The following is a 19207-nucleotide window of genomic DNA, read 5'->3' on the forward strand; positions in this document are numbered from 1 at the left end:
TTGAAATCCGGGAATTGTATTGTATGGTTCATTCACCAATAAATTTGCTCAAAATGAGTTCAATGTAAAACCTTTTCTTGTCTGTTTGAGAATGTGATGGTAAAATGGTCAGCTTGCTGTTTGGGTATTACCAATAATTAATCAACGGAATCTTTAACGAGGTAATAATGGCGGGAGGGCTAGTTAGGTGCAGCACCATCTTTAAAACATAACGATTTGGAGCATTTCTGTAGTGCGATTCTCTAACACATTTTTTGAGTTACCGACAAAAATCGGTAAAATTAAAGGCAAAATTATGAATGAAAAGTTCAAATAAATGATGAAAACACTCTTGCTATCGGTAGAACTTTAAGACTGCTTTTTATACGTCGCTAACTTACCGAAAAACATCGGTAAATACCGAAATTATAAGCATTTTAATTTTACCGACAATTGTCGTTAACACAAAAAATTAGTTAGAGAATCGCACTACTGATTTCCATTTTCCTCTATCTATCCGTCCGATTATCTCCTCCTTCTTTATATAGCACGCAACTATTATCAATTTGTACTGTCGTCAGCTGACACAAGTATCCTTGAGGCAACGAACTCCCCCCCATTCCGTCGAGCTATAAGGCCGGAGACTCAGCGTGCTTTGGCTTCGCGAGATACTTGAACTTCATTCACCTAATCCCCATCTTTTAATACGGGCGATATTACATTCTCCCATGATAGACCTAAGCTAGACCAAACTCAGGCGGTCAAAAAAAGTCTGTTATATAGTTTCCAATTGAAATTTACAATTTTATTGGTTTGTTGTTGGTACATATCTAGTTTTTTTGTTTTATTTTTTTATCTACTGAAACAATGTATTTTCTTGATGTTGTTTTTTTTCATATTGGCTATTGTTATCACATAGATAACAAGTTTTGCATTTTTTTTCGATATAATTTTCATTCGAACAATTTAACATTTCATCATATCGAGTTTTGAGTAACATGGGTTTAATGGGTGTATCAATTAATATGTGTGTTGTATTTAAAAGTACTGACTACATTTTTGCTTTAATTTTTCATTGCTATTCTTGCATGGAAGTCTTAATTGACATTTTCATCCAGGCCAAAATAGTTTTTATTGGTTATTATGTTTTTTCTTGTCTAGTTTACGTTATTATTGCCAATTTTAATAAATAAAATAATCTTAAAATATATGTAGCCAATCCAAGAATATAATAACAAATTAGATTTTGAAATGAATATCATTTTTATATCTAAAAAATTATTTTATATTTTGGTCTGGCCGTGATTAGTTAGCTAGTAGGATGATATTGTTTTGTTCTGAAGTTCTTTATTGATCTACTTTGCCACTGGATGATGATGATGAGGGACCTTGTATCATATCTAATGCTGCAAATTTCCAACGCATATACGCAACACGCATACGATCCCAAACATTATCAACAGAATCTAAGGCTGGACGTACATCGAGCAAAGCAAATTTATAGTCATTGTCCACAACTCCGCCATCATAGTAATCAATAACATAGCGCACTTCTTTGCCACAACGATCCACAATCCAATCGTGACGATCAAAGGGTAATTCGTAACTGAAAGGGAAAATAAAAGTGAATTATTAAATTATATGAGATTCGAGATATAAATCCCTCAACTTTTAGGGTTATAAGGGTACACTACACTTTGATCAAAATTTGCTTCATAGAGATAATGGGTTTAGACCCTAAGTATGTTTGGACGAAATCCATTACAGTCCGTCTGTTTAGTTGTTGCGCACTATAAGTTTCGAATGGATCAAACGATAATATGTGCACGATATTGGGAGGAGTGACTGAATTGCTCCAACATTTTCAAATCGTGATATTTCTATCAAACTTAAATTCAAAGATGGAAAACATCAGACAACTACTTCCGATAACTCACGCATAAAAGTTCTTAATTGTTGCTTAAGTGTAGTTTAATGGCTGTTCGAGGATTGTTTTGAAATTTACATCGAATGTAGTCCAGGTGATTCTAGTCACAACGGTATCATTTGTTTGTGGACAAGTTCCTAACATAATGAAGCAGAAGTTGTAAAAATCCTACGGCATACCGAAATTAGACCAAGTTCCACGATAGACTATGTCGGTCGGTCCATTCCTTCAGGTACGTTTAATGGCCCTTCTTAAATCGTATTGGCAATTCAAAAGCGAGTATTCTTGCGATCATGACTGCATCATTATAATTTGTATTTTGCTAAGGAAAAGCCAATACTTCCTGAGATGTGGGTCCAAAATTTTCCAATAATAAGGGTTAATGCTTCATACACCTCTAGCACTAAAGTCGGCATAAGATGAATTAGTGGCCGGACTCAAAAAAATTGTGAAATTTTGTCCACAAATAGGTCTTGGAATGCTGATAACGCCAATATATCATGTGGGGGAAGTCAGTATTTCCGAGATATACAACCCGATTATAAACATCAACTCGCCGTGAGTTTTCTCACTCTCTCCTTTAAGTTGCAACGGCAGAAAAACAACTCACGGTGAGTTTACATTCATAATCGGGCTGATTGGCTTCGAAAGTTCGGAAGAACCATATGATTTTTGGCAAAAATAATTTTGAAAAAAATTATGATCGCGTTAGTCCTGTTTAGCATCTGTCCATAGGAGAAAGCTTTAAATCCCGGCCGAAGGCCGCCTATTTTTGACAAAAATTAAATTTTTTAAAGACTTCTGTGGAAAAAGTTTCAAATCCAGCCACTAAACTCAACTTAATTCTTTTGGGGTCTTCGTAGTCTTTGTAACAACGCTATAAGTTTCTCCTCCATACTTGGAGACTTATGTCTAGCACACCTGTTATTTTTTAATTGTAGAACGAGGGTATTTCTCTTTCGGCAAAACCTATTGATCCCTTTATTCTTATTAACACTTACCCCAACAACGAACGGAAACGTGCACGAGGACTATAATCCGAAGCCTTGCCACCGAAACTCTTTAGACGTGGATTGCCACATTCTCTGGCATGTAGCGCTTCCCATTTAAGAACTTCCTTCCAGGCCTGTTCGTTATTGGCATTGTGAATGCGAATAATATCGCCCATGTCTTTTTGTGAGATATCTTCGTTCTTCCAACGCCAGCCTTTGCGTAACATAGCATTCCAGAACATTTGTTGACTAGGATATTGCCAATATTGTACACTACCATCTTCCGTTACTTTGGGTATGCTTGAGGTCTGACGATCGGTGGGTAGGGGGAAAGGCTGATCGGGTGCTGGCTTTTGATTTGCTGGAGGCATCATATTCAAGGGATTGACATCACTATTATCATGTTTCACTGGACACTCTGAGGCAGATACTGTTGTTGCTTGCATTTTAGGATGTGGTGGCTTGACGTCAGCTCCAGCTTTGGCATCTTTTTGATGCATAGGACATTCTGGTGGAGGATTAGCACCAGAGGACATCATGTGTTCGTGATTTTTTGGAGGAGCCTGAGCGGCTTGCATGTGGGCTACTGAAACAGCGTTTCCCATGGTTGAGAGTTCTGCAACAGACAGAGAATAACAATAATTTTAAATTTAATTAATTCAATAGATGTTTTATAACACATTCCTCGTATGCATTTGGGGGTGGGGGGTTACTAAAATCAAAACACGATGCACCCCACAGAGGAATAGAATATTGCGTAATGTTGTTGTAATATTCACATTACCAATGCACAATTTTTACTGGCGCAAGAAACTTACATTTGTTGTTTATAATCTAGAATTTTAAATCTTTTTCTAAATTTTTGTTTGTTTTTCAGATTTTCGAAGTCTATTTCATGAATTTTAAAAATTTTGCACTTCTACGAATATTCTGGGGACAGAATTTGAGGGATAACTACTAGAAATGTCAATGGAAATTTAGAATTTTTACGGATGTTGATGTGATTACCGATTACTGTGTTTGTATGGGTAATGGTTCATTCACGTGTTATTATGGTGTTGCCATATTAATTATAGGGAATTACATAAAAATATGTGGGATCTACCTTACGGTATGTTCCTTTACTTTAGAAAATGGTAAAACCAGCAAAAGTAGTAAAAGTTGAAAACTACTCCCATATGAATTGCATGGTGTCCGAAGTAAAGGAACGCTTTTCAAGTAAAAAGTGGTAAAAGTTGAAGATTCTTGCACGTAAAGGAACACAGCTTTTATTTTTAAAAATGGCTAAAGTAGCAAAAGTTGTTCCAGTACTGCAAGAATCTACTAATTTTTACTATTTTTTAGATAACATAAAGGAAAAATGTTATCGTAGTAAAAAGTAGTAGCTTCTTGCAGGTTCTTTAACAGTGCAAAAATAGGTCTGTTCGATAACCCAGAAGTTTGTACAAATTTGTACAAACTATTACAAAATGTTGTTCGCTAACAAACTTGTTCAATAAAAGATAAATGAGAAGTAGTTGCAAGTACTTGCAAATACTTTTTACTTGCGAAGTTATCGAACATACCTATTGTTTTCGTAGTAAAAAACAAAATTATGCTTGGTTTACATTTACGAAATCCCCTCGATTTCAACTGCAATTCCTTTGCGTATACGTCAAATGAAAACTCATCTGAAATCAATTGTATTTCATTTGACGTTTAAGCAATGGAATTGACAGTTGAAATCGAGTGGGCATGCAGGACAGCATTTGTAATAGTATTAGTAAATTTTGAAACTTTTGCCAATGTATGTGTGAGTATTTTAAGCAGGATTGAAATCAAAATAGCTTTGATTTTGTAAATGAAACCCTTTCAATCCGATGAAATTTGTTTATTTTCCAAGCAATCGAGAGACAGTTTTTGAAAATAACAAATATTGCTTGTGAAGAAATTAAAAATTGTTGAGAATTTGAACTCAAAATCGTATTATTAGAGGAAAATTTATCATTTCTGAAAAATGGATTGAAGACATGCCACACACTATTCAATCACACACGTATACAAGGGGTTCATTTGGCAGTTAGTGTATGGCCGGCATTAATGTAAACAAAGCATTACATCAAAAAAAGTCCATATTTATTGGTCTGTCCCTTTACTTTTAAAAATGGCAAAACCGGCAAAAGTATAAAAAGGTGTAAACTACTCCCATATGAATTATATGTTGTCTAAAGTAAAGGAACGCTTTTCGAGTAAATAGTGGTAAAACTTGAAGATTCTTGCACGTAAAGGAACAGAGCTTATATTAGGCAATTTTCCTTGTGGCAATAGTCAGTTTGATGGAGAGGTGAGGTATATGGTAACCCTTTGCCTCTCACCACCCTCTCTCCCACAAACTGACAATTGCCGCAAGTAAAATGGCCTAATGTAAATTGGGACTAAGGAAACATTTTTTGTGTAAAAAGTAGTAAAATTTGAAGATTCTTGTACGTAACTAGGCGTTTACACAAGACAGACTGTCTGTAAATACAACTACAACTAACACATACATACATTTGTCGGCTGTGTCCCAGCTGTCCATCATTTTGTCACAGTCAGTCGGGTTAACAAAGTTTTGACTTTTTTGTAAAAATAAGTGAGATAATTGCTCTTTTCCAGAAACTGCAAGAAGCTACTATATTTTACTACGATAACAATTTTTCCTTTATGTTATCAAAAAAATAGTTAAAATTAGTAGATTCTTGCAGTACTGGAACAGACCAAATAATTGAAATGTGTTGAAAACAAAAGAACATGAACAAAAACAAAATATGTACATATGTATGGAAAATAAAAAGAAATCGACGATTTTCATTCATACGTCACACAGGCAAGTTTTGGGTTTTTGACAATCAATACATGTACTCAACTGTCCTGTCATGTGTAAATGCAGGGCATGGCACATATACCCAGGTAGTGGCATCGTAAAATTTTGAATATGTTATCTCAAAATTTTCTTTATGTCGTTAAGGAAATTACAACAAAAATGATTTTTTTATAAAGGGAATTGACATTTCATATTCGAACATCTGGTGTGATACCACTACCTTGGTAATTGTGTCATGACGCAGGGTAAAGGAACAGAGCTAACAGGTCTGTTCCAGAACCTGCAAGAATCTACAACCATGGTATAAGTAAAGAGGCAGATTTAAATGAAAACAATCCATAGACCCCTTGTTTTCCCTGAATTCCTAAAACGTCAAACTTGGTAAACACAAAAGCAACAAGTGGGTTTGTTTACAATACCATTTTTGAGCATACCCAGCAAAAAAAAATGGAAGTATGCAGAGTTATGATTTCAATACATCTTTCGATATAGTCCACACGGAGTTATGAAAAATGCACTCCGCTCGATACATTTTAGAAGCACTCGCTTAAAGATCCCTAGCCAAGCAAGCCAATTTTTTGATCCCTAGCCTTTTTTTCTGAACACAAGAAAGAGTGTCTAAAATTATAAGAATTTGTTTAAAGATATAAAGAAATGCAAACTAAAGTTACGAACATTGCCGTAATTCACGAGACGCAAATTATGTTTGAAGTGGAGTTGGAGCTTTTTTGGAAATCTGAACTGGAGTAGGAGGAAAAATGAAAAACCATTTGGATGATGAAGCAGTATCAATTGCGGTGTCATAAAAAGCAGAGCAGAGGAAGTTAACTAACTTACGATCAAATTTAATGGAGAGCTTTTTATAATTTTATAATTTGTGTTAATGTAATAAAGTTAATATTCTTGTGTTGCACGAATAAGCAATGTATTTTATTTATTTTGGGATATTTGCAATGGCTTGCATTTTATAGCATCTTTATGTTTGGTTTACATTCGGCGTCGTTTCGTGATTTCGAAGGCGTTTCGTGATTTCGCGCGGAATCAAGCGACATTTATCATGATTTCGCATACAAAAATGAAATCATCTCATTTCGTGATTTCAGCGAAATCAACATCCAAATCACAGTACACATGATATACAACCCTGGTTTTGCCTAAAAAAGTACCAAAAGTTGCAACACTTTTCATGTATCACAATTAACAAGGTAGATGGTCAATTGTTGCAACAAAAAATTTTAGTATCAAAATTTGAAAACAATGTGAAAAAATATTAAATTACCTTGTTACAATGCTATTTTTCATTGGGTTCCCGTACTTTTTTAATGATAATGTTAGAAAAAGGGCGAATTGTCAAAAATTGCTTCTCCATACAAATTTTTTAAAGAATACGGGAACGGAGAAATGACGGAAATTGCAAAAACTCCAGTGGATGTGTCAAAATCAACGTATCAGCTATCATATTTAGGTGACAATGAACATGCTTGCTGCTAGTTTCTACTATGCCAAAATTTTAGGAGAAGTGCAACATCAATCACAATTTATTATTATGATGTCTCAACGATAAAATCATTTTTTATTTTTTCATTTGTTAGTACTATATATACTATATATAATATATAGATAATTTTACGATAATTTTCGAAATAAAGTTGTAAAGTTATATATTGTCGTATATTTTTGTTGATTAATTCAATTTACAACAACTTGTTTTGAAAATTCATGCGCATATGCATCTACCTTGATCATTGTGATATGGTTGAAATCCACAAAAAGATAAGTATAAACACCGGGGTGTATTTCAGAATTTCGTGAAATCCAGTGGATTTTGGAGCGCAAGTGTAAACTTGGCATTAGACCGCTTTTAAATTCAATACAAAACACTAAATCAGAGGCTGTGATTTGGATCGAAAATGGTGTGCATCCTAGCTGTGTGCCGTGGAAGCAAAATGGAGAGCATCCCAGCTGCGCGCTCTCTTGTAAAATTCATAGGTGAATTCATAGGAAAAGATGTACTTCAGCGGCAATTGTTCTAGTGGTTTAACTGCATCCGCGGATGCAAACTTTTTGCTGGGTAATATTAAAAATTGTTTTGCCACATTTTTTTTTTATTTTTTGACACGTAACACATGAAATCAACAGCCTTCTCGCAAAGATGTAAAGGCCAGAACAGAATCAATCGTCGCTTGCTTTCCAAATGTCAAATTATAAAGGAATGCCACAGCCTCCTAAAGGAGAACGCAGGCGGATTTGCAAAGAGGCTCTGGCATTCCTTTATAATTTGACATTTGTGGAAGCAAGCAAAGTCGATGGTCAGACTAGCACGATTTCAACATGGCGACGTCAAGTTTATAGGCGAGGGGTATGAAGTAGTGAAACCCATGTACATGGTTTTCTGTGTTTGTTGTGTTGCCTCTTCTTGTTCTTCGTTGCAAGATTTTTTCTTTAATTTTCTTTCATTTTTATTTTCTCAAGCAAAAGTTAACAACAAAACAAACATAAATATATTTAATAAAAACATTTAATTAATGAAATAATGAAAATTTAACTATTAATATTAATTATTAATGTTAATTATTTTGTGTTGTTTTTTGGTTTATTTATGTCTTTTTTTGTTTTTATTGATATGAGAAACACAACAAACGCGAATGGTAAAATAAAGAGGACACCAAAAGATCTTAAATTTCACGTTCACGTGTGGACATTAAAGAAATTTGAAAAGAAACTTTAACGAAATTGGTTTCATGAAACCTTGCTAGTCTGACCATCGACAAAGGAAACGACGACTGAAGGCCTGCGTACATAAGCTGCACTGCCTGATTGCCTTGCTTTCCTGCTTCATTTTTGACATAACAAAAATAAAAGAATAAAGAAGGCCAAGGAAATTTCGAACTGGGTTGCCCTTTTCTTTTTTATTCTTTTATCAGAAGTAAGCAAGGTAATATGCTGTTTATATTAGAGCTTTTTGCAGGGTTAACCTTCATTATCAGGATTTGCTTGCCTAATCTCATCAAATTTATGAAGATTTACCATACAAAGCTAAATCTTTTCATGACAGGATTTGTTTGAGATCCTGCACAAAATCTGGATACTAATGTAATCCAACACTGTTTTTGTACTAAAAAATGCAACTCATTTCCCAATGTACGAAAAGTTGCAAGCGTTTTTACAAACCATTTGTTTACATTTTTGGTCTGTTCCAGAACTGCAAGAATCTACTAATTTTTACTATTTTTTCCGATAACATAAAGGAAAAAATGTTATCGTAGTAAAAAATAGTAGCTACTTGCAGGTTCTGAAACAGACCATTTGTTTTATTGTCAAAAACATGCAACAACACAAATGAAAACAGAAAGAGAATATTAAGATGAATTCGCAGAGGTAAGTAAATACATATTTATTTGAATACCAAAATTAAATAACACTTATATTTCTTTACAGAAAAAGTTTGCATTAAGATTGGTCATAAATCGGAAAGCTTAAAAGCGGCTACGGCATTCAACAACCAACCGACAGTTTTCCAGTTACCCAACATCAGTTCCGGAAAATTCCAAGTCGTTTGTGGAATTTAGAACAAACCCCGTAGAGTGAAAGAGGAAGTTCCACAAGATGGGTGATATCTCCATACACCTCTACTCTCTAAAATTCCACAGCCTGCAGACTCCAAAGAAATGAATGCGGAAGGTGAAATAAGTGAAAGTGTTGATAGATGGAGCCCAGATTTCGAACATTAATTACCCCATGTTATTGGGTGTAACTTCCACAGAATGTATAAGTCGTTCTCATAGCCATAACTATTTGTGAAAAGATCGGAAGTAGGAATAAGGTCATTAAGACGCTTGTCGGCAGCATTTAGAAACCTTGTTGACCTCTAACGAAGCATTGGGATAGTCTGTGAAAAGATATACGGCGCCAGGGAGCTATGAAAATGTGCAAATGTAAGCGCTACGCTGTTGAAAAATATTTAAAACTGCCAGAGTGCCGCTCTGAAGACTGCAACAGGGAGCTTTCTCATGACATGAGTAGATAAGGTTTTACCGGTGCCTCAACACAACAGGATGTTGTCGATGCAGTACCGTGTTATCACAGTGAGCATCCTTACCACGATTTAATGGACATGTTTCCCCACCCAGACCCGTCAGGAGAGATCTTCATGATCTAGAGAGAAGTCCAAAGGTATTCACACTAATTCATTCACTCACGCAGTACCGAGATACAGTATGAGTGCCGTAGCCCAGTTAAGATCCGTATTGGGACCGAATTGATGCCACGAAATCCAACACATGCCCGGCAGGTTGGGACCACAAGACACGGTGAATTTGTTTAGCTGCCCAGCAAGCCCCACTCACCTGTCTCCTGATTCTTTATGGACCCATCCAGTCCAGGTTGCAGAATTTTTCAGTCTGGATACGGATGAACCGGAACCTGATAACTAAAATAATACACGAACATATTTGCGTAACTACAACAACAACACTGCTGCTATGATAAGTAAAACATTTATCTAATGGGTACGAGCAGCAAATTAAGCAACTGCAAATTTGAATTTTGACATGAAAAATTAAAAGATATGTAACACTGAGGTATAAAGCAAACATAAATTATAAATTTTATTATGAATAAACTCACATAAAATCGTTCGACGACTTTTTTCGTTTTTAAATTACACTTTGAATCACACACGTTTAAAATAGCTCAATACTACAACAAAGGCTGACTTCCGTATCGTAAGATACTTGGCAAAGGACTGCAACTGTCTGAATTATTGTGTTTCATAACGCCATAATACGTAACAAATGCCAAGCTATGTATTTCAAAACGTCAAAATTGCGCATTTTTAACTCATGTAAAAAGCAAACATGTATCATTTTTATTTCTGATACATTTATCTGCATTTTCGAAGAACAGTGTTTGCAACTGAAAATTGACGACGTTTTAAAACCACAAAGAATCTGACGATACGGTAGTCAGCCAATTATTAACAAATACATGATTTGAGGGTAAGGACACAATTAGCAGCGAAACGAGATTTTCAAAAAATACATATTTTATATTACATGCGCATTTTCACAATAAAACAATTAGCCAATCGTACAATACGATTGAAATAGGTCAAACTTTAGAACGTGCCCACATAGTAGCTGGATAATTGGGAATTGAAATACCATGAAATATCACATTGAGTCCAGAGAAATTATTTCGGAGTACATGTTTCAATTTCACCATCCGACACATTTGATTCCTGTAAAAAAAACCATTACGATTAGCATTGTAAAAATGTCTTTGTTGCGTCCACATACCTCATATTCCAATATCAAATCTTTGGGATAATCAGATCATCAAATAGCTGGCACGAAAATTCTGACTCCATTGGGAAACACAATTGGCCTGTCTCATCAATACAGGCAAATGCTATTGGTAGTAGTTGACGTAGAATTGCACAAGAGCCAGTGGAACGTTCCCAGACACCACAGCTTCTGGAGATACAAGCAGTACATCAATTTCTCCATCACCTATGAGCTGCATGATTTTCATTCTTTATTGGGGCGTTTGATTGGTGTGCAAACAATGGGCTCTTCGAATATAAGGCACTCCGGTCACCTGATCCTCCATAAGAAATGCCTATGGTGAAATAATCAAGCCGGCAATTTATAACACAGTGACTTACCAATATAACCAAAGTGGACATACGCGATAGAATACGCATAACACCACGATCTTCACCCTTGCGAGAATTGGTATGACCAATTAACACTGAAATACGGATTGAGATGAAATGATCCTAACATCACTCATTTTAGATGGAGCATTTGGTTTGTCTGTTTTGTCATTGACATCCAAACCGAGAGCTTTAAGAAATAATTCAGTAATTTTATGGTCAACATACTTTTTAATTGGTGATACTTGCATTTTCTTGAGTATTAATGACATTGTCCATATCAAGTCCATCTAACTCGTCATCTGTTTCCATAACTATATACTCTGAGGCACCAATGTAATATTTTTCATCTTCTTCGCTGCTGCTTTCGTCATCAGTGGGGACTTGAATCGAATCTAAAAGAAAGAGTTATTTAGATCAAAATTTCCTCTTACAAAATTAATTATACCCACCTCATTTTCTTCTTCACTGTCCTCTTCCAATTTGTCACATTGATAAATAGCGTAATCTATGGCAATTTGGAAATATTTCGACTATCGCCAATGCTCCGACTAGCCATTTGTTTAGCTTCCTCCATGGTTGGAACGGTGATGGATCTTCTCCAGTTGGGCTCAGTCACTTTATGATCTTGCATACAGGTACGCAAGAAACTGGCAATGTCTTTTTATTTTCCAGTTCTATAAAATTTAAATAAATTATTAATGTTATGTTTATTTGCTGTTTTGTATGTATACACAAACAAAAATCAGCTGTCATTTATATCCTCATAAAGGCATATATAAACGGTTAAGGTTAACCCACTGGATCTTTAAATCCCACAGGGTTAACCTTCAATAGTATAAACGCCCTATAAGCAGGCAAGGCAGCTTATGTACGCAGGCCTTGATTCTGTTCTGGCCTTAAATATATTACTAGGCGCTTACACCAGACAGTTTGTCTTCAAATACAACTCTGATTTACTAACACACACATTTGTCGTTTGTCTCCCAGCTGTCCATTATCTTTGCAAAGAAAGTCGGGTTAACAAATTTTTGACTTTTTTTATAAAAATGTGTGGGATAATAATTGAAATCATGGTATAAGTAAATAGGTAGATTTAAATGAAAACAATCTATAGAACCCTTGCTTTTCCTGGATTCCTAATCAAAATTAGTAAACACAAAAGCTACAAGTGGGTTTGTTTACAATACTATTTTTGAGCATTTTATAAAAAACGCGAAAAATGAATAAAGTGTCAAGGTTTCTCCACATAATCGAGTTGTGGATATGATAAAATGTGTGTTTCAATGCAAAGCTGACGAATTTCTTCAATACAAATGTCCTAAAAACAATTTTAAAAATCATTGAATTCGATTGTTTTTAAAATTGTTTGGAATATTATTCAAACGGCACACACATACAGAGATTCTTTTTTTGTTTTGACATTTTAGGAACAGTCGAAAAAAAAAATAAATTGACAGAAAGCTGTAGCTAACCTTTCTTATTAAACCATGATTGAAATGTGTTGAAAACAAAAGAACATGAAGAAAAAAACAAAATATGTGAAAGGAAAACAAAATGAAATCGATGATTTTCATTCAAAATTTTACAACTGTTTTTGCAGTTGTCGGGACGCCTACGTCACACAAGCAAGTTTTGATATTTTGACATGGTTTAATAAGAAAGGTTAGCCAAAGCTTTATGTCAATTTAAATTTTTTCATTCGAGTATTCCTAAAACTTCAAAACAAGATACATAAACTGTGTATGTGTGTGTGGTGTTTGAATAATATGCCAAACAATTTTAAAAACAATCGAATTCAATGATTTTTAATATTGTTTTTACACCATTTGTATGAAAGAAATTCGTCAGATTTGTATTGAAACAATCATTTTATTATATTCACAACTCGATTATGTGGAGAAAACTTAACACTTTATTCAATTTTCGCGTTTTTTTTATAAAATGCTCAAAAAATGCATTGTAAACAAACCCACTTGTTGCTTTTATTTTGAAGTTTTAGGAATTCAAGAAAAACAAGAGTTCTATAGTTTTTTTCATTTAAATCTACCTCTTTACTTATACCATGATATTTTGACAATCAATACATGAAGTCAACTGTCCTGTCATGTGTAAACGTGAAAAATTATCTATAGATTGGATTTAAGGTAGGAACACAATGAAATACGCCGCTTTATCACGCACAGTTTCATGTAAAAGACTAAAGGCCAAGTACTGTCTAATTCAAATGAATTATATGCTGTTTATACTATAGCTTTTTGCGGGGTTAACCTTCATTATCAGGCTTTGTTTGACGTATATGTAATGGAATTGACATTTAAAACCCAGTGGGTTTGTTAAATCCGGTTATATATAAACGTACTATTAGGCAGCATTCGAATTAGGTAGTACTTTGCTTCTCGTCTTTGCTTCTCGTGTGTAATCCCAGGGTTAATTCATTGTATTGTTGCATTCGGTTTACAGAACACTTACGATTTTTAGAACCCTATCACTCAAGCCAAACAAATTATAACGCCGTCACCTACACCTTATCAACGGCAATGTGCTTAATTTTGGCGTCGCGAATTGGCAAATTCTCAGCTATTTTAGAGAAAATATTTTTGTTCGTTTTGTTTCCATATATTTAAATAAAAAATAATAATGCATGACGTTGGTAACTTTCAAAGGATTGAGAAAATTGGTGAAGGTACATATGGAATTGTTTATAAAGCGAGAGATACAAAAACCGGGAAAGATGTGGCTCTAAAGAAAATACGCTTGGAAAGGTATGATAACTCCATAATAGGATAAAAACCATAAAAATGTCTGTGTAAATATGTATAGTGCCGCAAGAAGGATATTTTGGACATTCATTTGCTAACCTATATTGTTACATTGTGTACCATAGATTGTGTACAAACGTTACATTCGTATGCCGTTAAGGATTTCGGCATATATTTTTTTGTTATTGTTTTTAAAAGCAGCGCAATAATTGAACATAAAAGCATATTGAGAAAGGAGGTCGAGGCAGCAGACAGATAGGTGCTTTTGTAATTGTGTATTTGAATGTCCTTCATGAATGTCATTTGCCTTGTGCGGTTTCCTTTTGTGTGTCATAATATACGCGGTGTAATTTTACGATGTGCGTGTGTGTGTGCAACAATTTATCCTAGATACGTGAAAAGGCATTGCACCATTCCCAAATGATGCTAGACAAAATCCGAATCATGTACGTGCTTCGGTGTATTTGAAATTATAGAACGTAGCACCACATGATTCGGCTTTGTAAAGATGTCTTGAACTTCTACCAATGCCAATGATATTTTCTTAGATCAACAAAATATTAATAAACATTTACTATTCTTCCTTCCTCTTCTTTCTGCTATCCTATTTCTATTGAGATAACGGAGGTAGGTAATTATTGTTACTATTACAATAGTTTGTATACGTTTCAAATCACTTTTTAAATAATATTTTTTTATTGTTTTTAGTGAAACCGAAGGTGTCCCTTCAACGGCTATTCGTGAAATTTCTCTTCTAAAGGATTTACAACATGACAACATTGTACAACTGTTTGATGTTGTCGTTGCAGATTCAAGCCTTTACATGGTTTTTGAATATCTTAATATGGACTTGAAGAAGCTGATGGACAAGAAAAAAGAAGTCTTTACACCCAAGTTGATAAAGGTATGTTTCTTTTTATATCTCTTAAAATTGCGGTTTCTTTCACTCATGGTCATAGGGTCTAATTACTTATAGTGATAAATTAAGGTGCATAACGAACGCTACATATTTTAAACGGTCCACCAGACCTGCCCATTTTATTTAGTATAATTTGTTGTTGTAACAGCATATAATTTGATTGTATTTTAAATTTCTTGATTAATCCGTCTGTGGCTCTATCCCCATGTACAGGAATGTGGCTGCTCCGATTGGTTGTAACCACAAAGCTACTACTGGAGTTAGTTGAGTCCGTTTTGAAGTGTAGCTAAAATGTTGAAGTGTGTGGTACGGGTCTGTACTGCACGCTGGACAGATCATCAATTCTTAGGTTTGCCAGGACTACTCTGGTCTGTCGCGGCATGTGTTGTAGATGGGGTTCTAGTCCGAGGTTTGCATTCCCACTATCGTTGTTTATGATTTCTGCGACTGCGTTAATACTATTAAAATCTTCTTTATAGGCTAGGGTTTATCTCTTGTATCGTTGAACCTCTCTATTCATTATGAAGATATCTCCTGACATGCTTGGGTGGGGTGTTCTATCCAATGTGTGGTAGAAGGGGGTTCTAGACCGAGGATGATTTCTGCGAATGCTTGAGTACTATTAAAATCTATTTTATAGGCTAGGGGTTATCCCTTGTATCGTCGAACCTCTCTATTCATTATGAAGATCTATCCTGACATGCTTGGGTGGGTCGTTCTATCCAATATGCTAACACTCACCGCAAACAAGAGTTAGTACAATAACAAGACCATGCCATTGTGTTGCTAAGGTCTTCAAACCCTGTGCTCATCTCCGCAGTTCATGCGGTGAAGAGCGTGTCCGTAGATTTAGTAGCGGATATTTACATATTCCTCCCACCTGTGCTCATCTCCGCAGTTCATGCGGCGAAGAGCGTGTTCGTAGATTTAGTAGCGGATATTTACATATTCCTCCCACCATGGGCAACTCCCCGTTTCAATCTACGGTACTTCGATTTCTTGTGCATGAATTCAACGTTTCAAACGTGGCCGGAGTGTAGTCTGCTCGATATCCTCAAATGGTGTTTAGTGCTTGGCAGTATCAAATGCTATTTATAAGCCTTGTGCCACCAACACGGTCCTATCACACGGCTTGTTGTGGTTGAATCTTTGACTAATATGTATGGTGATGGCTTGTGGCGCTGTGCTGCTAACGGAACCCATGCTGAAAGCTACTTTATAGCTATTTCAATAGACTTTGATATGGACGAAAAAAGCACAATTGGTCTGTACGATTCACCATTACGGCAACTTGCCTGGCTTCAGGGGCTAGCGAAGGAACTTTGGAAATATACTTAATTCCGAACTCATCCAGCTGTTTCAGCATTGGATGAATTAGCAAAATCATCCATTGTAAATTGGCAAAATCATCCATTGTAAATTGTGGTGGTTCCTCCTAGACAGAAACAGCTATAATGCGACTTCTCTTGACCCTGCCATTCCCGGGATGCTCGACAAATTGTCTTCGGAACGTCGCCAAACGTGACTGAGGTCCTATCTTCCTCCTTTCTAGAGAGCGACAGTGACATAACCCTTGCCCACAATTCACTAACTCCGGCTCCAATGTTGCAACTCTGCAGATGATCTAGCTTGTTATTCCGCTTGTGATTAACTGCCAGTGTCATCTCCATAGGGTACTAAGGTCGGCTGGATAAAGCTCATCACACTCATTCCACCAGCAGGTATATAACAAGCGGCTGCGCTAGGACGATGTCCCGGAACATACTTTCTGCTACCCGAACATCAAAAGAGTTGGCAGTTCTTTGAAGTGGTGATTTGTAAACTCTCTGAAACTAGGCCAATTAGCTTTGCCATGATTGATGAAAGTTCGGTGTTCAGAGGTGATGAAGTCGGGCGGTCTGCTTATGGAGATGATTATAGAGATATTGTCTGACGAAACAGAAACGACGGATTGCTGTCAACGTCATTTGCAGGCCAGGTTACAACATGGTTATGTCTGACGACTATAGAACCCTCCTTTAAATCTGGTGAGGGCGACCTCGTTAACCGTGCAAAACGTACAGCTATCAATCCGCTCAGCCAGTGCTTTACGCCTCCAGTCATCACCTAGGATCGAATGCCACAACTCATGATGAGCATTAAAGACCCCCAAAGACTGAAAATTAAAGCGCTTTTTAGTTGTGCTAACAATTTAAAAGTCTGTCCTCCTGGGCTTATAATAAAACAGTCTACGTCCTCGCACCCATTGGGTCCTGCTAAGACTTTTTAAATAAATCCCCGTTTTTTGTTGTTGTGTCCTCCAAAAGGCTGTAAAGTTAATGCTGAATGTCCGACCATCGATTTGAGGTGCACCTAAAAAGTTTAAAAAGGTTATGTATCCCGCAATTAAAAAAATCAAATTCCACTTTTTGTGAATTTTTTATTTTTCTTGATTTCCCTAAATTCTTTGTGATTTCCCTAAAACTGTTTAAAATTCAAGTTCATTTGGGATTTTGGGGACTTCAAAAATTTCCTAAAAAACGCCTTTTTGTGGTCTTTTTGTCCACTTAAACCCTCTGAAAATCTTCGTTTCCTGTGGTGTAAAACTCTAAAACAGTTCTCCTTCATTATTGAGAACCTTTAAAATTTGTGTATTCATGTCCACCAGGACTCCTTGAAATCAATGTTAGAAAAAAATTAAATTTTTGCAGTTTCATGCTTCCACTGTAACCGTCGCATTCATATATTCTATTATATTTTATCTTCCAGAGTTATATGTTTCAAATGTTTGATGCCATTTCATTTTGTCACACAAATCGGATATTACATCGTGATTTGAAGCCACAAAATTTACTCGTCGATGCTTCGGGTAATATCAAATTGGCTGATTTTGGTTTAGCCAGAGCATTTAATATGCCCATGAGAGCCTATACACATGAGGTGGTTACACTATGGTATAGAGCTCCTGAAATTTTATTGGGCACCAAGTTCTATGCAACGGGTATGGATATTTGGAGTCTGGGTTGTATATTTGCTGAAATGGTAATATGATTTTGTCTTTATTACAAGCTTATAATTAATCTCTTAATTTCTGTTTCTTAAAGATTATGCGTCGTGCTCTGTTTCCCGGTGACAGTGAAATTGATCAGCTTTATAGAATCTTTAGAACTCTAGGTACTCCAGATGAAACGACATGGCCTGGTGTATCACAGTTACCTGATTATAAAGCCAAATTTCCACGATGGGAAAAAACAAATATACCCGATATCATTGTTAAGCATGAAGCGTTTGATTTGTTCAAAGTAAGTTGTTGATGGCGTATAAACATAACAAATATTTTACTACTATTTGATTAACAAACATCCTGCCGCTCCAACTTCTTTTACAGGCCATGATGGTATATGACCCTAATGACCGAATATCTGCCAAAAATGCAATGCTGCATCCATACTTTGATAACTTGGAAATAGTTAAGAGTGTTGATTTGCCAAGGGAACCTTAGCAGCATATTTAAGTAACAATTGTAATTTTATTAGTTTTTGAATTGTGTATTGAAGTTGTTTATCTCATTAATGTTTAATGCAATTTATAAAGAACAAGCTTTGTTTGCAAGTTTAATTTTAAGTAAATTTATTTATAACTGCCGGATTATTTTTATTAATTTGATACACATGTCATAATTATATAAATATATACATTTCTTATAGAAATGCTGAATTAATAAACGATGTCTGTTTGATGGAAAAATAATGTGTTTAATCCATTTGAAATGTACTTTAAGATAAAGCATTTGCTCACGAATAAGTGAGTAAAAATAAGTGGGATTTTGTAGAATATTTTTATGTCCTAAAAGTGAGTCAAAACTTGTGCAGAAATGCTTAATTACTATTAGAAGTAAACATTTCTGCACAAGTTTTGTCTTTGCACAAGTAATGTCATTAGATCATTTCATAGCATCCAAATATGGAATCCATAGGAGTTGATATTACCCCACTACCTTCGTGGTACAATGAACAATCTTCAACTTTTGACAAACCACCCCGGTAGATCATGTAATGTCATAGGTCGCAAAGTTAACGATTAAAACAAGATGATGGTATCAGGGCATAAAAAAAGTACAACGTTACAAAAAATAACCTCTAAATCAGCAA

At 35.4% G+C, this 19207-nt stretch overlaps 2 protein-coding genes across 2 annotated transcripts; one reads left to right on the forward strand and one right to left on the reverse strand.

Moving 5' to 3' along the window:
• Positions 1-759: 759 nt before the first annotated feature.
• Cchl (Cytochrome c heme lyase) lies at positions 760-3947 on the reverse strand. The gene is made up of 3 exons (XM_073960373.1): positions 3717-3947; positions 2908-3514; positions 760-1585 (listed from the first exon to the last, which is right to left on the reverse strand). The coding sequence occupies exons 2-3, from the start codon at positions 3501-3503 to the stop codon at positions 1327-1329; spliced, it is 855 nt and encodes a 284-aa protein (XP_073816474.1). The 5' UTR covers positions 3504-3514; positions 3717-3947; the 3' UTR covers positions 760-1326.
• A 9967-nt stretch (positions 3948-13914) lies between these two features.
• Positions 13915-18803, forward strand: Cdk2 (Cyclin-dependent kinase 2). Its single transcript, XM_073964036.1, has 5 exons — positions 13915-14161; positions 14867-15062; positions 17826-18098; positions 18161-18358; positions 18445-18803. The coding sequence occupies exons 1-5, from the start codon at positions 14037-14039 to the stop codon at positions 18556-18558; spliced, it is 906 nt and encodes a 301-aa protein (XP_073820137.1). The 5' UTR covers positions 13915-14036; the 3' UTR covers positions 18559-18803.
• The last annotated feature ends 404 nt before the right edge of the window (positions 18804-19207 follow it).

This window comes from Musca autumnalis, unplaced genomic scaffold (genome assembly GCF_047663935.1).
Source record: "Musca autumnalis isolate F117 unplaced genomic scaffold, ASM4766393v1 scaffold_1, whole genome shotgun sequence".
Classification (NCBI taxonomy): Eukaryota; Metazoa; Arthropoda; class Insecta; order Diptera; family Muscidae; genus Musca; species Musca autumnalis.